The following is a 22,890-nucleotide window of genomic DNA, read 5'->3' on the forward strand; positions in this document are numbered from 1 at the left end:
TGCTGCCCGCTTCTGGAGCTCTGTCCCTGGAGACCACAAGACCGTGTGCCGCCCGCTTCCGGAGCTCTGTCCCTGGAGACCACGAGACCGTGTGCCGCCCGCTTCGGGAGCTCTGTCCCTGGAGACCACGAGACGGTGTGCTGCCGCTTCTGGAGCTCCGTCCCTGGAGACCACGAGACGGTGTGCCGCCCGCTTCTGGAGCTCCGTCCCTGGAGACCACGAGACGGTGTGCCGCCCGCTTCTGGAGCTCCGTCCCTGGAGACCACGAGACGGTGTGCCGCCCGCTTCTGGAGCTCCGTCCCTGGAGACCACGAGACCGTGTGCCGCCCGCTTCTGGAGCTCCGTCCCTGGAGACCACGAGACCGTGTGCCGCCCGGTTCTGGAGCTCCGTCCCTGGAGACCACGAGACCGTGTGCCGCCCGGTTCTGGAGCTCTGTCCCTGGAGACCACGAGACTGTGTGCCGCCCGCTTCCGGAGCTCTGTCCCTGGAGACCACGAGACCGTGTGCTGCTGCTTCCGGAGCTCTGTCCCTGGAGACCACAAGACCGTGTGCCGCCCGGTTCTGGAGCTCTGTCCCTGGAGACCACGAGACCGTGTGCTGCCGCTTCTGGAGCTCTGTCCCTGGAAACCACGAGATGGTGTGCTGCCGCTTCTGGAGCTCTGTCCCTGGAAACCACGAGATGGTGTGCTGCCGCTTCTGGAACTCTGTCCCTGGAGACCACGAGACCCTGTGCCTCCCGCTTCTGGAGCTCTGTCCCTGCAGACCACGAGACCGTGTGCCTCCCGCTTCTGGAGCTCTGTCCCTGGAGACCACAAGACCGTGTGCCGCCCGGTTCTGGAGCTCTGTCCCTGCAGACCATGAGACCGTGTGCCGCCCGGTTCTGAAGCTCTGTCCCTGGAGACCACGAGACCGTGTGCCGCCCGGTTCTGGAAGTCTCCCCACGTTCAGACTGACAAGAGGAAAGTGTTTCTCAAACTGATTTACAGCAACTCCCCGACGGAAATCATGTCTGGAATTTTTGGTCCTAAGTCACTGTAGTCCCTAGACGAGTTACATGTAAAAAGCTGTAATTTTTTCTTAACCGTAATGTAGTTGAAATGTCAGTTCCATTTTGCCTTGAGCTTATAATTACTGTGAGATTAGAGCACGCTTTTCAAAATCATTGAGTTAGGAAATAGTATTGTTTAGGGCTGACCTCTCAGCTCTGCTCTTGTTTATTTACTTCCATTTCCCCGTCACCCTGCGGAATAACCGCGGGTAAACACACTTCCCGGGTTCGGTTATTTCCTGATGGTGATGGGCTTCCTTCGTGGCACAGGTACCGCCTGGCTGGCCTTCCCGGAGAGTACCAGCAGCGGAACATCACCAGCCCGGAGGTGAACTACTGCCTGGTGACAGACCTGATCATCTGGACACAGTATGAGATACAGGTGGCAGCGTACAACGGGGCCGGCCTGGGCGTCTTCAGCAGAGCCGTGACCGAATACACCTTGCAGGGAGGTAAGCTTGTCTCCAAAACCACGAGGTGGCGGGATCTTTGCTGGGGAATGGGATTTGCAACGTTTGATTGGAGTATGTTAGAAAGAAAAACAGAGAATTCAGTCCCCTAGGGAGCGTTTACAAGAAAATTCATCACATATTTAATGGGATCTCTCTAACTATTCCTCAATGAAAGCAGAACCGTAGACGGGAGACAAATGCTATTCCAACTGCTTTTTCAGGGACTCAGGAGTTTCTGTACATGCCCTTTAGTGGGTGCATCTAGTCTTGAAAAGCCTGTGGAACTAGATTGTTCTAAATGGATTGATTGTAGATTTTCGAAGGAAAGTTGGCTGTGGAGTTCTGTGTGACACTGTGAGCATTTTTCAAAGAGCACGGTGATGATTCACAGTTTTATTTTTAACAATGGAACATGATTATTGATCATCGGATTTGCAACTTGCTACTTTCTTTGGTTGCCCTTTCCAGTTACACAAGCAAACAATCTACTAGGTCAATAAAAACCGCCCCCACCCCTGGAAAAAATGACCAGATATAAACGTCAAAAAGCCAGTGGTTCTTAAACACACGTGGTGAGGCCCGGGCGCGGCATGGCAGGCCTTCCACAGCATCTGGTTCCTCCGCTGTTTTCTGAAGGATTCAGATCTCAGCCCCAGGAGGAGCGAGGGTTGGGAGGTCTCCGCATCTGCATTTCACTGTTACTGCTCTTAGCAGGAGTAAATAGACCCTTTCCCAACGCAGCCTCATTTGTCCCACAGCAACCCAAATCCTTGCCCAGGGAAGTCATTTTTCTACCAAGTCTAAAACCCTTTTTCACTCTGCGATTTATGCCCTCGCCTGATTCACAGGTGTGATTTTATTTGCTTAGGCATTTTTATTGCTACCAGACCTTGACCTTTTTCAAATGATAAGGTTTCTGACTGCCCACTTCTCTCCCCAAATCATGCCTGAGACCTAATGTTCCTTGATATTACATGCTGTTATTATCATCCCGTATTGATTGGCTGTCTGTTGTCATCTGTAAGTCCATAAATCCTCCTTTATAAATTAAGTGCAGTCAGTTCTGCCTGCACAGTGACTAGCAGAAATATTTAAAATGCAGGACAGCCAGGAAGGACCTGTTCATGTGCAAGTAAATCTTGATTACTCATTCGAGAAGGAAAATGGCTGAAAACCTGGACCGTTAATGTTCGCTTTAGTCTATTTAATCAAATAACAATAAATGTAGAAACACTTAAAAAGACTCCTATCGCTCTTAGTAATCCCTTGTTACTATTAACCGTGACTGTTTCATTTTATTTCCGGTGCATTTGAGTTCTGCATGGGGCAGAGGGAAGCGGATCTCCACCTAATTGAGAAGGGCTTTGAGGCTTTGGACTCTGGCTTTTATTCAGTTGGCATTGGGGAACCACGAAAGGCTTAAGATCTGTGAGTGACATGAGCAAAATGCTACATTAGGAGGCGGAATCTGTGCGTGGGTGTGCAGGGAAGGTGGGAGGCAGGGAGCGGAGAATGGCAGTAAGGGACTCCAGAGACAAAAAAAATGAAGTGATGAGTGTCCCCCAGCTCCAAAGGCTGGCAATGAGAAGAGATAGGGATGTGAGTTTGGGTGGGACGCCATCGTTTTCAAAACAGCTCGCATGGATTCTGGGGTCGTGCCTTCCAGCAACCCTGTAAATGAATGCAATTTGGCCCCACAAGCACCTCCTAGTACCTCCTGTACAAGAGGGCTGGGTATAAAAACAGGAACAGAGCCCAGACCCTTCCTCAAAATGTGGACAGTTTATAGGAAAGAGCAGGGCAAGTTTCATTTTCAGGCACCTGTTCATAGGAAGCTGAACATTAGCTAGTTGGATTTTAGTTGGTCTGAAATCACACAGGCCACAAAGGCAGAACCAGCACTGACATCCAGGCTTCCGAGACAAGGCCGCTGTTCTCTGAGTGACATCGACTGCCTCTGATGTCACTAGGACTTGAGAGGAGATTTCAGCCTGCTTGGTGAGGGATTGTGCTTAGACTGGTGGGCTGGGGTGCAGGGTTCCCCCTAAGATGGTGGCACAGTAGGTAGGTTCTCACCTCCATGTCCAAGTAGTCTTCTGGATAGGGAAATTACTAAATTATGCTTTGCTCTGGGAATGAACTTTTTCCCGTATGTGATGAGAACCTGACTTCGATTAGTCCAAATCTGGTTCATCATCTATACTTTAAAAAAAAAAAAAAAAAAAAAAAAAAAAAAACACTATTCATGAGTGAACATTTGTGACTAATGCTGTACGTGCAGTTTCCCGTCTGCAGCTTGGCTTCTGTAGCAGCACCATGCTTCCCTTGCTTGGGTGTTTGACATTGGGGGTTGACATACAGAGCCCCTCATGGGTCTCGGGGCACCCAGCAGACACAGTTGTAATTCCTGTCTTCGTGTCTTCTTCATGTCTTCCGCCTCGGCACTCCCAGGGGCACCCTCGTATGGAAGTGGATGGCCGTACCTTCTTCCCTTCTAAGCCCAGTGTGGAAACGCAGGTGGGCCTGTCCTCTCTGAAGGACTCAGCCCTCCCTCTCTGGATGTTTCGGACTCCCGTGTGCTCAGTGGGATGGTAAATGCCCCTGGGGAATCTCCCCAGAGCTTGCTGGGATTGGGCAGGTCATGTCATACTTTTCTTCCAGACCCTGGCTCCAGCCCTAAACTTATTTCTCGGCCACTACGACAAATATCTCAGGCTTGTGACAGCCTCGGAGACGCTGGGCACCACCCACCTGACCCTTCTTTGTTCGAGGGACATGCTTGAGTCCCAGGATAAATTGGGGATGATAACACTTACCAGAGCATTAGGACACTGTCCCTTGGATGTGGCTGGGATCAGGCATGTGGCAGGCAGCAGGAGGGGGTGGCCCATGGTCTGGTGGACAGGGCTGGCTCCGCTGGCTGCACAGCCTCCATGCCTCAGTGTAACTGCACTTATCCCTCAGCACTATTCAAGGACCTCCCAGCCAGCCACGTCGCCCCTGAACAGAATGAAGCGAGGGTATGAATTCTGTCCCAAATCCACGTTCCTGTCTATGACAGGACATGGCTAGGGGAGGATGTCAGACCACCAGTCTGGAAGGGAAAGGAAGGGAAGACAGGGGCAATGCTTGCCTGGCTCTGGAGGGGAAGACGCAATGAATGGGATGGAAAGGGATCTGCCTAGGAGGTGGTACATGAGGAAGCAGAGTGACAAGAGGGACCGTGAATGCATCAGGGGGACAGTGGTGGGGGCGCAGTGAGCGCAACGTGTTTCACACACACGTATATATTCACACATCTTTCTGGATACGTGAGCCCCAGAAAGAGCCCTTCCCAGGAGTCCATCCAGGCCTCACTCCGTGTTTACTACTAATGTGCCTTCAAGAAGCACCTGTGCCGTTCTGCGCCTCTAGTTTTCATTTGTAAAACTGTGGCATTTACACCTGTCCTGACTCAAAGAGCACTGTGAAGAGAAGATGAGATACTACATGAGAAAAGGCTTTGAAAACGAGGAGACATCACACACATGCGGGCAGTGTGGCTTCGTCTGTTTTCGCTTTTCCACTGTGATGACGCTACATCACACTAGAGTATTTGAATGCTTCCACAGGGGCCATCACACAGGTAGAGACCTGGGGGCCATCTCCCTGCTGACAGTAAAATCAAACCCAGACACTCAAGAATTGATGTGAGCGCCTGCGGTGTGCGTGGAGCTGTGGGACAGGCCCTGACCCCGAGGGTAGGGAAGATATCTGGTGTGTCATCATCCTTGGGGACCTGCAGTCTGGCCCCGGAGGCGAGACTGACATTCATGAAATAAGAGCAGGAAGTAGAAGAGAGATCAGCCTCACTCATGCACGGTCACCCCTCGGTTATCTGCAGATCGGGGTACTGGGCGTGCTTTGAAGAGTCCTGAGTCAGCACCCAGAGGAACGGGCTGTGGACACAAGGCTGTGCCTAAAGAGGCTCTCCCTGTGACCCACGTGGTGGCGGTACCTCAGAGTTTGCAGCTGTCTGTGTGGCTTCGGAATGGTGTCTGGCTGCTCACAACAGACCCACAGTGACAGGAGCTTAAACAGGGTGGAGCTGTGTTTTCACTTCTCTCACATCGGGGGTTGGGCGGTGGGTGGGGCAGACACAGCGGCAGCTCCAGGGTCATCAGAGAGTCGGGGTTCTCTGTCTGTTTGGCTGCCACTTGAGCATGTGCCTTAGGTCACAAGCCTGCTGTTGCAGTGCCAGCCATTGCATCCCCACTCTAGAAGGCAAGGAGGAGGAAGGCTCAGGGCTGTGCCTCGGGAACGAGTATGCTCACCTTTAAAGAACTTTCTTAGAAGTCCCATTGGCTGCTGACTCTGCTTACAATTCCTGGAATTCTCTCTGTGTGGGAGAGACTGGCAACGTGGCCTTCCAGCTGGACACATATCTGTCCCTTATTAACGAAGGGAGGGGAAATGGATATGGGAGGGGAAGCTCACAGCTTCTACCTCACTTTCTTTTATTTATTTTTTTTTTGAGACGGAGTCTTGCTCTGTCGTCCAGGCTGGAGTGCAGTGGCGAGATCTCGGCTCACTGCAAGCTCTGCCTCCCATGTTCACGCCATTCTCCTGCCTCAGCCTCCCGAGTAGCTGGGACTACAGGTGCCCAACACCACGCCCGGCTAATTTTTTTTTTTTTTGCATTTTTAGTAGAGACGGGGTTTCACCGTGTTAGCCAGGAAAGTCTCTATCTCCTGACCTCGTGATCTGCCCGTCCTGGCCTGCCTCACACAGAGTGAAAACTGCAAAAGCACAGGTCCTCCAGGCCACGGCTTCCCGCCCATCCCCTGAGGGCCCCTCAGCCTCAGGCCCCCAGCTCCCTGGGGCTGTTTGGACATTAAATGTTCAATGCTTGTTTGCTGCTGGGGGCCGCACTTAGGGGCTTGAAGTACCCCCAGCTATTAGCACTGATTGTCAAGGCAGCCTAGAGGCCTGAGTAGGTCCTTGAAGCTGAAAAGGGAGTAATTAAAATGCCTGTAAACTGAAAGGGAAAGCATAACTCATGAAATTAATTATTTGTCAGCATAATTTGGGAAATTATTGGAATGTCTACAAACAGAATTTGACAGCGAGTCGGAGAGCATGCAGAAGGCAGGAAATGCCCAGCCAGGCGAAGGAAGCCCTAGGCCGACCAGCCTCTTTTCTCCTCCTCCTTTCAGTGAATGGCAGCTTGATGCATCTGGGGAAATGAGATGTAATTCATCTTGACTTTAATACGGCCCTTGGATTGAGCTCCTCCTGAGAAAGTATCCGAATGTCAGGGAAAGATGGTGCAGCGTGCGCTACCATTAGGTGGCTGTGGAACTTGCTAGACTGCCCATCTCCAAGAGAACTCAGCAGTGACACAGCATTTGCCTGGGCTGAGGGAGGGAAGGGCATGTAGGCACAAGCAGCAGGCATGGAGCAATGGAGAAGCTGTTTGCTGCAGGGGGAGGTAGCAGCTCATTCTTCTAGAGCATAGATTTTTGGTCTTAAATGTGTTTTCTTCAAGGCAACTCTTTAAGGAAGATTAGCAGTGTGTAGTGAGCGCAGTGCGATGTTGACTCCTGAAGCCATTTGAACCCACTACTCACTGGTCATACGCCTTGTCTGCCTGCCTGCCTGCCTGCCTGCCTGCCTGCCTGCCTTCCTTCCTTCCTTCCTTCCTTCCTTCCTTCCTTCCTTCCTTCCCTCCCTCCATCCCTCCCTCCCTCCCTCCCTCCCTCCGTCCCTCCCTCCCTCCGTCCCTCCGTCCCTCCGTCCCTCCGTCCCTCTGTCCTTCCGTCCTTCCTCGGAATCTCGATCTATCACCAGTGTAGTGGCACGATCTCGCCTCACTGCAAGCTCTGCCTCCCGGGTTTACGCCATTCTCCTGCCTCAGCCTCCTGAGTGACTGGGACTACAGGCACCCACCACCACGCCCCGCTAATTTTTTTTGTATTTTTAGTAGAGGCGGGGTTTCACCGTGTTAGCCAGGATGGTCTCAATCTCCTGACCTCGTGATCCACCCGCCTCAGCCTCCCACAGTGCTGGGATTACATGCATGAGCCACTGCACCCTGCCGAGTTTTTCTTTTCAATCCCATTTATGGCTGAGATACATTTAAAATGCATGGTTTGTCCACTCCAGTTCTTCGCAAGCTCTCGGCATGGGCTAGCACCTTGGATACATGGGGATTACTTAATATAAACTTTCTAACTTTCCTGACTTTTCTTATCCCCCTTCATCCACCATCCCCCATTATCTTGTCGGCCAATCCCATTTAATAGATTTTATTAACAGTGCTTCCATGACCTTTTCCGCTCAAGGCATTTTAAAATGGGACATATTAACTTACAAATTGAGCAGCAAAGCTCTAATACAGTTTCAGCCAAGTGAACTTTCTGAAGGGTGAGAGGAAAGGTTGGCGCTGCCACAGAAGCTGTGGCCTGAAACTCCGACAGACTCAGTTCCGCATGTCACATTTCCATGATGATTACCCACGATGAAATGGAAAATAACTGAAATTTACTCGAGAATTTTAAATTTAAATAACTGAAATATACTCAGAAATCAATACGCTTTTGGTTTTGCGTGGAAAAAATTCTGTAGAGTGTGAGTTGGGTATAACTGAGTGCCCAATATAATTAGAAACATTTTTCTTACTGCCAGTGTTTACTTCAGCAACTTTCTAATAATGTAGCTTGGGAGGGAGAGTACTGTAGTCATTTGAAGCAATCAGTAGTTCATGTTCGATGCTGACTTGCTGTTTGGCTCACAAATTCAGTTTTTGTTAGAAATTGTTCAAATAATGATGAAAGACACAGGAAGAAAGAATGTGGCTGTGAAGTTTTCAGGTGAACCTGAGTGTGGAATACTAGACACTGCCAGGATATGAAATGTAATTGATCACAATTTTGTCCTAAAAGAAGCCCGTATGGATTAGCAAACTCCTTCTATCCATTTTTAAAATTCATCCATTAAAACGCAGATGTTGGTTTTTCTACAAGGGGTCCAAAGACAAATTATGCTATAAATCATCTTCATTCTGAGCACACCAAGATTTTCCTTTTTTTTTCTGGCTTTATTTCTTTATCATTTTCCTTCTTGTAACAGGTATATTTGTGCTATAATGATTTATTCTGGTTTCAGAACATTACCTTATAATGAAAGAGAAATATTTCATATTTTAAAAGAAATGGGAAAAACATTTGGTTATCCACATTTCTAAAACATTAGTAAAAGCTCCTAAATGTTCACTAGGGCTTTGAAAGGTTTTCTAAAGTAAGGATTATAAATGAGCACTCTGTTTGCAAGCCCCATTCTTATCTCCTCTTGGGAAATTCTCAATGTGGCATTAAATGACATTGCACAAAAGATTTGTTTCTCAATCCCTACGACTTTCTAGACCTCAGGCTGTACCTGCAGAATAGGATAATGTTCCAGATTCTCCCAGCATTGCCTAAAACACTAAGTGAAAACTGAACAAAATAGATACGGGATGTTCCATTGGGGTGGGCGTCCTTTGGTCTTTTAGAACCTACAGGAAAGGAAAGGACAGGAAGCTCGCACTTTAGGGGAAGCCACCGTGTACCAGCCTTCACCATGCTGTACCGCGTCCTTACACTCACCGTCTTACTCTGTTCATCCCTGGGGGTCACACAAGATAAGTATCATATCCCTACTGGATGGAGGCAGAAATGGAATCTCAGAGTGGTAACTCACTCTGCCAAGGTGATACAGCTGGGCAATGCTGAGGAATGCCAGGACCGAAGCCTAGGTCTGCTGGGCTCCCAAGCCCAGGCTATCATTTGCCATCACTACCATTTATGTTTTGTTTTTTTCATTCTGTATGTATCAGGCCAGGTGAAAAATGGCTTCCAGATTCCTACAGCCACGTGTATGTGGAATAGAAAGGACGTGGGCGCGCCTCTCACTCCGCTGCCACGTAGAGTGGGTTGGCAGTGGTTTCTGGGCACTTCGGACTGCAGTGCACAATGAAAACTCTGTTTTGCATTGAAACCCAGCACACACACACACACACACACACAGAAACAGAGCGTCCATGGAACAACAGTGACTCTCCCAGTGTATGATGTACTTTGGTATTTTCCGTTCTATTCCGTTCTGTTTCATTCTTTAAAACAATGCTGCTGAGACCACGGAATTGATTTCCCTATCCACGAGTGCATTCGTGACCTACAATTTGAAAAATCCTGAATTCCAGCAATACAGGCCATTTGGTTTGACTGATTCTTGCCTCCCTGTCAGAAAAAGCCTCCGCCGAACAGAGGATTCAATAGGGTCTGGGCTGTGAAGCCTGTCTTGTCCCTCCAACTGTAAAGACAGACAGGGGTCTGAGTGAGGGCGTGAGCAGGGCTGCCGGCCAAGGCACAGAGCGGAGGCCTGGAGTGGAGCGGGGAGGGTGGGATTTAGCATTTGTATCCATGCAGATCACCCCTGTGCACACAAAGAAGGGGTTACTGGGACTTGCCCTTCACCTGCCACTAGAGGACATGTGAAAAAATAAAGCGATCTAAGTTACTGTGAGCATCACCTTATTTTGTGACTCGCAGGCCTTTCCTGCTAGCCTAGGAACCCTGTGAGGGCAGGGGCTGTGTCTGATTCGTCTTTTTCATATCTGTATCCGCGTATCCAAGCACAATGCCTGACCTATAGGTAAACAAAGCATAAATAGATGTCTGATCGAAAACACAGGACTTATTGTTCCTGTTTCAACACCCGGTGCTGCACCAGCTTTATCTCCGTCTTCAGCACCACAGCCTGCCTTCTGCCCTGACTCTTGCTGTCTGGAAATCTCGGAAGAAAGCAGTCCCGCGCCCTGTCACGTGTGGTTTGGCCTTCCTGTCTTTCTGCGTCGTGATGTCCGACAGCAGCCCTTCCTGGGTGTCGCCCATGCTGAGCCTGGCTTTGCTCAGGAGCCTAAATGCAGAATCTTTTCTCCCTCTCCCCTGCTGGAAATGCTGCATCTGGGACTGCAGTCTAGAAGGTGCATGGGGAAATTAGGCCCACGAACGCATCCCCAGTGTTGGGGAGGTATGCCGCTCACCCTGGACATGCCAGGCCGCAGCACTGGTCCTCAGTCCCTGTGCAGTGTGGAAAGGCCACTTGCCCCATGGCTGGAGAGGAGAGCTGGTTGTGGGAAGAGTGGAAGAGAAACCACAAATGTGCAATTTTCAGACGTGGAGAATGCATGCAGATAGGTGCGTGGGAAGCGGTGGTTGGGAGAGGAAGAGGAGGAGACACCAAGTTGGCTGGAGCCCGAGCGAGTGGCCAGAGCTTCCACCCTCGGCAGCCTTGGGCCTGTGTTTTAGAAGCTCAGTGTTTGGCACGGGTGAAGATACATTTTAGGAATTAAACTGGTATTTTGTGAATAGAAATAACATCTTGTTCCCAACTGGCTTCAGAGTCAGAGGACTGGGTTCACGAGGACCCGGTGTACAGACAGCCTGCCAGGGCCTGCGGGCTCTCCCCACGTGCTGTGCCCCCACCCCAGCCTAAACACTGGCCCCAAATGCTTCTTCTCAATGCCTGGCAAATAAAGATTTGGAAAAAGATAAGTTCAGAAAGGGACACACGAAACTTTTTAAGTGTTAAAGTATTTTCTTCTGAAGGCCATCAGAAAAGATACTCGAGCTTATTTGTCAAAGGTTTGTCAACCTAATAATGCGGTAGAAATGTTTAATGCAGTGAGAACCTTCAGGTGTATCAAAACTGCAAGAACCATAACAACACAAGAACTCAGCCGTGGCCCATAGCAATCTGGAATTAATGATAACACCCGGCACACAAACGGTAATATATACACCCACCCAGTGGTGTGTGGCCGGTGATTCTACCAGGTAATGAGCTCTCTGCTCCCTGGTTTGACAGGCGTATACATTTAATTCTATGAGGTAACCTGGAGAAATGGACACCTGTGAATCCCTGCTACATACTGGATAGATGCATCAGTCCCTCATATTTGAAATCATACACATTTGGGGTCATGAAAAACGGGGCATGCCATTGTGGCAAGGACACGAAAATTTGTGCTTCTTGTGTCATGAGGTAGAAGCAGCTCCCTTGCTGGTGGCTCGACTCCCAGCTCCTGGCCTGCTAGAGGAGATCGGAGCCAGCAGGTGGGCCCTCAATGGTCCAGTAAAGGCTGCCCAGCACCCAGGAGAACTGATACTGCACCTGAGGATCATGGATAATGAAATTTCACTGTGTAAAGACACTGAGATTTCACGGTTTATCTATAACAGGGAAGGTGGTGTTGCTTTAGTAAATACAACTAGGCTTGTTAGAATATCGGACAGTGCACTCTGATTTCCTTCTCTGCTAAATCCAGCTGATTTTACAGCATTCTCGGTGGGCTCCTTAGCATGTTTAGGTGGGGTCTACACAGTCCCGTAGGGATACTAATAGGATGTAGAAATCGCTCATTTCTTACCACAGAGGCCTGGATATTCACAGCCACCTGGCCCAGGAGGGCCCATGAATTGCTCTCCCAGCACCTCCTAATATCAATTTATTAATTTTATTTGACATGTTGCAAATCTCCAAAACATCCTAGAACTCCATGCTCAGCACAGGTTTCCTCGGATTAACCATTATTTTCAACTCTTTCTCCATTTACATAGATGGAAGAGAAGATGAATAGTAACTATCTTTACTCAGGGGCGTTGCAAATAAGCTTTATATTAATTTCATCACATTATTTGACTTAAATATCAAAAATAAAAATGTGTGTCTCTCTTTTTAGCAGCAGGGAAAATACCTGCCTGACATAGTCACAGACTCTGTGGGCTTCAACCGGCAGCACACAGTCCTGGGGGAGGAGAGGAGAAGTGGGAAAAGGGGCTTGTGGGGACGAGAGTGGGGGGTTTCTATCAACCAATTAATTAGGATCTAGATAGAATAAAAGCAACAAGCAAGGGAAGAATGGAGGAGGGGAAGGAGAGAGGGAGGAAGAAAGAAAGGAGCAGGGAGGAAGGTAGGCAATTAGGTAAGAAGGGGAGGAGGAAGGAAGGGAAGAGAAAATAAGTAGAAAAACAAATTGTCAGTGGTAGTTCTCAGAGATGGTCTGTGGACCCACGGCATCAACATCTTCTAGGAACTTGTTAGAAATACAAATTCTCGGGCCTTACTCCAGACCCACTGAATCAGAAGCTCTTACCGTATGTGTTTCGACATGCCCTCCAGGTGATTCTAACGCCCACTCTAATTTGGGAAACTTCTTTAGGCATTGATAGGTAGAAGAATGTAATACCACGGACTGATAACCATGAACCCCACCAGCTGTCATAGCGGAGGGCTTGTGCCTGTGGAGATCAGTCCAGGCTCCTGGAGAGAAACAATAAGCAACAGTCCCCGGGAACCACAGCATGTGACATGTGACCTCACCACGTGTGCAGGCAGATGTCTCAGAAGAAACCTCAACTGTGTTTCAAGAAACTCTGGTGGTTGGGTGGGAGGCTGGAGTCTCCTTAAAATAAAGGTCATGACTTTGGAAAAAAGGTGGATATGGGTGATGACACATTATCTACATAAGAGGACTAAGCTGTTGGGACCGAGGTGAACCAGTGAAAACACACGTTTGGAGGAGACGAGAATTTCGTAACACTCTATGTCCCACGTTGCCACCTCCAGCCCTTTGGAACAGAGGCTGGGACGGTCTCATTGGCCACACTGAGTTCCGATCTAGTAACCCTTTTCTTCTGGTTTTGATCGGCTCCCTGTCAAGATGAATGGGAATTTTGTTAGAACATGGGATTTTGTTCTGACTTGGGATGGGGTTCATCTCAAAAAGGAGAAGAAGAGTCCATTCAGCAGAAACCCTGTTGGAAGATGAGGGGTGGAGAGGAAATGCTTGGATGGAACTCTGCAACACTTGATGGGGACAGGACTTCAGGTTCACGTAAAAGGAGGACGCCAAAAGAAGCACAACCCTGTGATTCCCAGGAAGCCATCACCAGGGGTCATGTCGGGTCCTCTCAGAGTGAGGCACGTTCTACCAACCCCGCTTCCTTTTCAGGGGGGTCACTGAATTGATAGACCTAAATACCGTATTCATCCTGTAGCTTGATTTTCTTTATTTTTTTTCTTTATTATTTTATTTATTTATTTATTTTGTGGAGAAGCCTCACTCTGTCATCCAGGCTGGAGTGCAGTGGCACGATCTCGGCTCACTGCATCATCCACCTCTTGGGTTGTAGCAATTCTCGTGCCTCAGCCTCCCGAGTAGCTGGGATTACGGGCATGCGCCACCACACCTAGCATATTTTTGTTTTTTTTAGCAGAGACAGGATTTCACCATGTTGGGCAGGCTGGTCTTGAACTTCTGACCTTAAGTGATCTGCACACCTGGGCCTCCCAAAGTGCTGAGATTAAAGGCGTGAGCCACCATGCCCTGCCGATTTTCTTCCATTCACTCATCCATTCAGTAAGCACCTTGTAGATAACATGAGAAATATGAATTGGGTGAGAGGTAATTACATGGATTCCTACTCACACCACCCACGCAGGGTGAGGATTGAGCTATGCCCAAACAGTGTGATTTACTTGATCAGCCACCACTTGGAGGATGACTCCATCAAACTCCAGCATGCTGGGCTTCTCCTGGTCAGTACTGTCTGTGACTTGGAACAAATGGAGATGGCATCCCTATCAAATATGCAGGTGTCACAACTGAGGGGGTAATTCATCAATTCTGCCCCAGCATCAGAAATCAAAAATAAATTGCTTTGTTAGATCGGTGGTTGGAATCAACAAACTGAAACGTAGAAAGGATAAGCCAACGTGCTGCACTCAGATACACCAACCACTCACATGACAGCAGGATGGGGAGACATGACTTGCCACCAGTTACCATAAAACACTTGGGGTTTACACCCAGAGAGAGCCAAGACCATGATTTAAACTCTGTGGATGACAGGTTTCCAGATCGAGGCAAATGGCAGCAGCATGCAGCCCTGTGCTGGCTAGATGCACGCCAAGCATTGGCTCCGGGTGCCTGGCCACCAGGGGAAGTGGGAAAACTCAGGGCCCTCCAAGGAGCACAGCCAGAGGGGCAGTGCTCCGTCTGTCTCATTGTGTGAGCCACAGAGAGAGAACCAAGGCATTTGTTCCGCCTGTCGTAGTCAAGTCCAGTTGGATATTTTTGTGACATTCAAATAGTGTGACAGCTATATATATATGTGTACGAAAACGGCTTACGCAGAAGACAGAGGGGAACCAAAGGGCAGAAGTTGCCGAAAGAAAGGTTTTGGTTTGGCATAAGGAAAATCCTCCTTACTAGGTACACCCAGCACGAGTTGATGTGAGGAGCAGGAAAATTGGGTCCAAGAAGTTTTGCTGGCAGCAGTTGACAGGTCACAGGCTTGGGTGAGGTGACAGGACTCCTGCCCAGCAAGTTGGCACATGCCATGACCTTGGAGGGCCCCTGGGGCACCTTCTCCTCCAGTCTGCATAACTCTATCTGGACACCATCAACGGGCTTTTCATATGTGCCTCAGTGCTATGAAGCTTCACAGAAGAAGCATCCTGCACCAAAACCCTGGTAATTATAATTTCATAGAACAAAACCATGATGCTGAACGGAGTGCATGTATTCCAGCTTGCCTCCATGCTTTGGCACGTTCCCAGGTCGCACTAGCCTTCCCGCTGTGTTTCCTCTGGCAGTTCTCGCTTATATTTAAAGCTTTGACTCAGGAACTGTCTCCTCCATAGGGCCCCCTTTAAAGAATTCCACGCTGACCCTCACTGTAGCACTATTACACAGAAGCGTAAATGTCTGCTTCCCTCACTACACTATGAGCTCCATGAAGGCAGAGACATCAAACTTAGATTTGTTACATAAACACAAAGAAAGGACCAGGTTTCATAACAGTAGGCCCCATACATGTGTATACACATGCACACACAGACAAGTATACATATACATGTATACATACACATATGCATCTATATATACACAGGCACACACATGCAGGCATGTGGACACATGTACATGGACACAGACAAGTCTATATAAACATACATTTAAGTATACATAGATATGTGCATGTACATGTATATATACACATACTTCTGTACATCTGCACACATACACATATACATGTAGTTACCAGACAAAATTGGCTTCTATGTAATTGAAAATCCAATGCCAAAATAGTTATTTCAGCAAAATATACTACTTACAAATTGAACTTGTATATTTTGCCACATTATTAGTCTGTAATCTTTTATCACAGAATTTTCAGGCAGGAAAGGAGGAGAAAAGTTTACTAGCCAATGGTAATGTTACTCATAACAGAAAATCAGTAGATTGTGTCCAGAAAAAGAGAGGACTAAGGGTCTGTATAAACATCTGAATTTTGTGTGTATAAACATTAGAGCAAAAGTACAAAAACCTTCCCGATTACTAAAACATATCAAAAAAGAGAGAAAATAAAAAGACCACATAAAGACACACACACTTACGCATGTCAAGAAGTATACATGTAATTATATGTGTAGCAAATATCTATATATTAATATATGTCGATATGGCAAATATCTACATATTAATATATGTAGATATGGCACATGTCGACATATATTAATATATGTAGATATGGCAAATATATGTAGATATATGACAGAACTGAAGTGAAATTTATTGATTATATCAATAAATATAATAGACTTAATTAGCTTTGTAAAAATAAAAACATTTCCCCAGCACTTTGGGAGGCCAAGGTGGGTGGATCACCTGAGGTCAGGAGTTGTAGACCGGCCTGGCCAACATGGTGAAACCTTGTCTCTTCTAAAAAGACAAAAATTAGCCACACGTGGTGGCACATGCCTATAATCCCAGCTACTCAGGAGGCTGAGTCAGGAGAATCACTTGAACCTGGGAGGCAGACGTTGCAGTGAGCTGAGATAGCGCCACTGCACTCCAGCCTGGGCGACAGAGTGAAACTCCGCCCTAAAAAAAAAAAAATACATAGATAGATAGCTGGATAGATAGATAGATCATGTCCTAGGCCACAGAAAACCCAAACAGGTCCAAAGAATGCAGAGAAATGCACCAGGTAAGTTGCAGATTAGTTTTATATTAAGAGAATTGATGGAAATGCTAAAATGATAAAAGTTATCAAATCCAACGGTACATTTAAAACAGTAGATCATATTCAAGTGGGATTTATTCTAAGAATGCAGTTTTGACATTTGCCAATATTCAACATCCATCTGGAGTACAAACATATAATAAAATGGAAATGTATTGACATTTATTCAATATGGTAAACTGTGCGTGTACCTCAAACCCCCAAATCTGCATTCCCCATCTACTTGACTGTGAAACCCTACAGGCATCCCTGCTGAAGGCAGAAGCATTAGGTAGTCCACAGTCTCCTCTGCTCTTTATTATTGAAATTGACAGATTTGCCACAGCCATAGACAAGAGAAAGCAAGGTGAGGTATAAAGCCCAAAAAGGAAGTGATTAAACTATCTGTATTTGCAAATAATAATATTTGGTATCTAGAAAATACTACGAACAATAAAGAATTTGGCAAACCAGCAAGCTATAAAATCAGCATGTAAAAACAAACCGACATCATATGCACAAACAAAACAGCTTGAAGTTGTAATCAGAGAGAAGATACCATTTACAATAGTAGAATAACATTAGAAAAGAAAAGAAAGCTGGGGATAAACTTAAGATATATCGAACACATATGAAGAAAACTACAAATGCTCCTGGAAGTTACTAGAGAAGGTGTAAACAAATGGACCATGTTCTTGAACAGGAAGACTCAACATCACAGAGAAGTTAGTGCTCCTTGTGTGAATTTAGAATTGTCACATGATCCCCAATAAAATATATCAGATTTTTTTTCTAGAGCTAGAAAAGTTAATTTAAAATTCATTCATAAAAATGAATGAGCAAAAGTAGCCAGGAAACTTCTGAAATAAAAGTAATGAGGGTGGACTAGTCTCCTTTAGGTATTAAAACATACTGTAAAGCTCTATAACTAAAATGGTGTGTCTGTTGGTGGATGACTAGAAGATGCACGGAACAGAACAGAAAGCCCAGAAATGGACCCCATTAGATATGGAAATTTAGTGTATAATAAGAGGGCATCTTGAATAACTGAATAAATAGACTTTTTGATAAGCATTATTGAAATAAGTGAATACCTATATGGAAAAAATACAAAACCGTATCCATTCCCTACCACCATATACAAGGATACATTCCAAGTGGGTCAGAGATATCAATATTAAAAACCAATATTAAAAATATGAAACTATACAAGTACTAGAATAAAACACTAGTTTTAGTCTCTCTAACCCAAACGTGGAGAAAACTTGTCTAATGATGACTCAAAATCTAGAAGCAATAATGAAAAGATTGATGACTATTTACAAGTTTTAAAAAGCTAAAATATCCCATATGCAAAAAACAGAATGGGCAAAGGAAAACAAGATAAATGGCAGATTGGGGAAAATACTTGCAGTTTATATCCCAGAGAAATGGTTAATATCTGTATATTAAGAGCTTCTAAAACAGAGAAGAAAAAGAAAATTGGAAGAAAAATGGGCAAGCTATATGAAACAAGAGTTCACAGAAGTGCACATGGCCCACAGCCACAGGAGAACATGCTCAGCCTTGTCCACATAACACATAAAAACTGAGGGTACACAGAGACACTATTGCTTACAGATCAATATGATAAAAATTCAGAAGTTTGACAATACTCTGATGAGGCTCAGGGCAGGGGGAAGAGGCACCGTCATTCATTGCTGCTAGGAATGCAATGATACAACCCCTAATTTATTCAGTCCAAACACATCAATCAATGGGTGCTAGAATTAGTGGGAGAAGTTTGATGAGGAACAGGATATACTCCTCACAAAGTAAGTGTACATCACAAAGGAGAAAAAGAGAGTAACTTGACCCTGGAGAAACCTGGCAGGGAGTGGGTGCAGTTAACATCCCCAGTAATGGGGCACATCAGAACTGTGTACCACTGGATAGGATGCGATGACAAGAACACAGCCTCGCCTCTGTGCTATTCCTGCCTACGATGCAAGCCTGAATCGAGTTAAAAAGAAACATCAGATGGACTCAAACTATGAATTTATTGCACAAGAAATCGGACTGCAGCCTCCAAAAGTGACAAGGTCGTGAAAGTCAAGAACTACTCCAGATTGAAGAAGACGAAAGAGACATGATTCCTAAATGTAACATATGATGGAAATGGGATTCTGTCACCACAGAAGACATTGTGGGGAAACAGGAGAAACTGTAGATTAGATGGCAGTGATGTGTCAATGCCGACATCCTGGTTTTGATGGCCATATCGTGGTTACCTGGTGAGTGTCCTTGGAAGTACATACTCCAGTATTTGGCGGGGATGGGGCTCATGTTAGCAGCTCACTGTCAGTTTTTTGTTTTTTGGGTTTTTTTTTTTGTATGTCTTTATACAATTCAAAATTGTTTGTAAATTTGAAATATTTCAAAATGAAAATTATCTTCGGCATTTAAAAATGTTTCTCCTTCTTTTTTATTTAAAACACAAACTGATGCAGCCCCTAAAGGGAGACAATTTAGCAGTAACTAGTTAACCTGTTTACCTTCTGACTCACCAACTCGACTTGTAGAAATTTATTCCGGAAATGAACTTGCAGACAAATGAAAAGAGACAGGTAGAAGAAGATTCACTGCAACACCATTTGTTATAGCAAAAGACTGGAATCTACCAAAATGCCCATCATTAAGAGACCGACTGAGTAGACCATGGTATATCCACACGATGGCATATTATGTATCATAGCAAAGAAGAGGACGAGTTTGAGAACTAGAGCTATAGGGAAAAAGAAGGTACCGAAATAGAAATCAGGATTCTCTGAATATATTTGCTTATAGAATTGGCTTTGAAAGCATGTAAATATATTTTATCTATTCGTGACACTAAATTAATTGTTTTTTTGAGACAGAGTCTTGCTGTGTTGCCCAGGTTGGAGTGCAGCAGCACGATCTCAGCTCACTGCAGCCTCTGCCTCCTGGGTTCAAGTGATTCTCTTGCCTCAGCCTCCCGAGTAGCTGGGATTACAGGCATGCATCACCATTCCCAGCTTTTTTTTTTTTTTTTTTTTTTTTTTTTTGTATCTTTAGTAGAGATGGGGTTTCACCATGTTGGTGGCGCTGGTCTTAAACTCCTGACCTCAAGCAATCCATCCACCTTGGCCTCTCAAAGTGCTGGGATTACAGGCATGAGCCACCATGCTCAGCCAGCACTAAATTAATTTTTAAGCCTTTGGAAAAGAAATTCTAGAAAATGGAAGGCAACGTTAAGCACAGGGACAGAACTGTATACTGAGTTGCTGACATAACAATATGGAAAGTAACTATTTCACGTCACTTTGAAAGATGGAACTTTCACTGTACATCCTAGTGGGCTGTACTCTTAAGGACAAAGAAAATAAGGTTTTCAACTGTTTTCAGCTGTCAGAGTGTTGGTGGGAGTGGCATGGCAGATTTATGTCTTTAAGACAGTTGTAATTTTTGTGGGGCTAAAGCAACTAAGTGATTATGTTGATGTCTTTGGGAACTGAGGTTTTCAGCCTAGTCTTAACTTTAAATCTGAATTGGGACTATAATGATTTTACTTTTTTTAAAAAAAAGGATTACATGTAAAAAGGCCTGGAAATAAGACTTAACCTAGTGGCACTGAGCTTCCTAGTAACAGAAAAATAAGCAAGTTTCTTGTATAAATACATGATTGCAAGTCAGAAGCAGATAATGTATAAGATGGAACATCTCATCATTCCAAAAAGCAAAGATACTACGCTATCAGCTATCAACGTGGGCTTGTCAAAAAGACTCTTAGGCCAACTTGAAGAGGCTCCTGCTAGTTAAAGATGGGAAAGTTTATAAATTCATAATGATAATAACTGCAGTGGACTGAAATGCTTCAAATACATTTCAATCCATAACTATCCAGTACTGAATTTGTATGAAACTTCCAAATCAAAAATCTCTTTTAAGATTTTTAGTAAGAAACTTGAGCTTTATTGGTGAACATAACATTTTCTACATCTGTTTTTATTCTTGTGGTGACTTCATTCAAGACTTTTTTTTTTCTTTTTCTTTTTTTTTTATTATACTTTAAGTTCTAGGGTACATATGCACAACATGCAGGTTTGTTACATATGTATACTTGTGCCATGTTGGTATGCTGCACCCATCAACTCGTCAGCACCCATCAACTTATCATTTACATCAGGTATAACTCCCAATGCAGTCCCTCCCCCCTCCGCCCTCCCCCCTCCCCATAATAGGCCCTGGTGTGTGATGTTCCTCTACCAGAGTCCAAGTGACCTCATTGTTCAATTCCCACCTATGAGTGAGAACATACGGTGTTTGGTTTTCTGTTCTTGCGATAGTTTGCTGAGAATGATGGTTTCCAGCTGCATCCATATCCCTACGAAGAACATGAACTCATCCTTTTTTATGGCTGCATAGTATTCCATGGTGTATATGTGCCACATTTTCTTAATCCAGTCTGTCACTGATGGACATTTGGGTTGATTCCAAGTCTTTGCTATTGTGAATAGTGCTGCAATAAACATACATGTGCATGTGTCTTTATAGCAGCATGATTTATAATCCTTTGGGTATAGACCCAGTAATGGGATGGCTGGGTCATATGGTATTTCTAGTTCTAGATCCTTGAGGAATCACCATACTGTTTTCTACAATGGTTGAACCAGTTTACAATCCCACCAACAGTGTAAAAGTGTTCCTATTTCTCCACATCCTCTCCAGCACCTGTTGTTTCCTGACTTTTTAATGATTGCTATTCTAACTGATGTAAGATGGTATCTCATTGTGGTTTTGATTTGCATTTCTCTGATGGCCAGTGATGACGAGCATTTTTTCATGTATCTGTTGGCTGTATGCATGTCTTCTTTTGAGAAATGTCTGTTCATATTCTTTGCCCACTTTTTGATGGGGTTGTTTGTTTTTTTCTTGTAAATTTGTTTGAGTTCTTTGTAGATTCTGGATATTAGCCCTTTGTCAGATGAGTAGATTGCTAAAAGAATACGATCTTAGTTCAGGCTGCTATAACAAAAATATCATAGACTGTGTAGCACATAAACAACAAACATTTATTTCTCACAGTTCTGCAAGCTGGGATGGCCAAGATTGAGGCAGATTCAGTGCCTAGGGAGGTCCGCTTGGTGCAGAGTTGAGTTCAATTCCTGGATATCCTTGTTAACTTTCTGTCTCGTTGATCTGTCTAATGTTGACAGTGGAGTGTTGAAGTCTCCCATTATTATTGTATAGGAGTTTAAGTCTCTTTGTAAGTCTCTAAGGACTTGCTTTATGAATCTGGGTGCTCCTGTGTTGGGCACATATATATTTAGGATAGTTAGCTCTTCCTGTTGAATTGATCCCTTTACCATTATGTAATGGCCTTCTTTGTCTCTTTTGATCTTTGATAGTTTAAAGTCTGTTTTATCAGAGACTAGGATAGCAACCCCTGCTTTTTTTTTTTTGTTCTCCAGTTGCTTGGTAGATCTTCCTCCATCCCTTTATTTTGAGTCTATGTGTATCTTTGCATGTGAGATGGGTCTCCTGAATACAGCAAACTGATGGGTCTTGACTCTTTATCCAATTTGCCAGTGTATGTCTTTTAATTGGACCATTTAGTCCATTTACATTTAAGGTTAATATTGTTATATGTGAACTTGATCCTGTCATTGTGATATTAGCTGGTTATTTTGCTCATTAGTTGATGCAGTTTCTTCCTGGCATCGAGGGTCTTTACATTTTGGCATGTTTTTGCAATGGCTGGCACCGGTTGTTCCTTTCCATGTTTAGTGCTTCCTTCAGGATCTCTTGTAGGGCAGGCCTGGTGGTGGCAAAATCTCTCAGCATTTGCTTGTCTGTAAAGGGTTTTATTTCTCCTTCACTGATGAAACTTAGTTTGGCTGGATATGAAATTCTGGGTTGAAAATTCTTTTCTTTAAGAATGTTGAATATTGCCCCCCACTCTCTTCTGGCTTGTAGAGTTTCTGCCAAGAGATCTGCTATTAGTCTGATGGGCTTCCCTTTGTGGGTAACCCGACCTTTCTCTCTGGCTGCCCTTAACATTTTTTCCTTCATTTCAACTTTGGTGAATCTGACAATTATGTGTCTTGGAGTTGCTCTTATCGAGGAGTATCTTTGTGGCATTCTTTGTATTTCCTGAATTTGAATGTTGGCTTGCCTTACTAGGTTGGGGAAGTTCTCCTGGATGATATCCTGAAGAGTGTTTTCCAACTTGGTTCCATTTTCCCCCTCACTTTCAGGCACACCAATCAGACGTAGATTTGGTCTTTTCACATAATCCCA

The 22,890-nt window shown here is 45.3% G+C and overlaps 1 protein-coding gene across 4 annotated transcripts in view; it reads left to right on the forward strand.

Annotated features, from left to right (window-relative positions):
- The window catches only part of SDK1 (sidekick cell adhesion molecule 1), a 964,538-nt gene that overhangs the window by 718,610 nt on the left and 223,038 nt on the right, over positions 1-22,890 (forward strand). For all 4 annotated transcript variants that reach the window (XM_077996063.1, XM_028845525.2, XM_077996061.1 and 1 more), the window contains exon 17: positions 1,320-1,501. In XM_077996063.1, the coding sequence (XP_077852189.1) occupies positions 1,320-1,501 (182 nt within the window). The remainder of the gene's footprint in view (positions 1-1,319; positions 1,502-22,890) is intronic.

Source organism: Macaca mulatta, chromosome 3, assembly GCF_049350105.2.
Source record: "Macaca mulatta isolate MMU2019108-1 chromosome 3, T2T-MMU8v2.0, whole genome shotgun sequence".
In the NCBI taxonomy this organism is placed as follows: Eukaryota; Metazoa; Chordata; class Mammalia; order Primates; family Cercopithecidae; genus Macaca; species Macaca mulatta.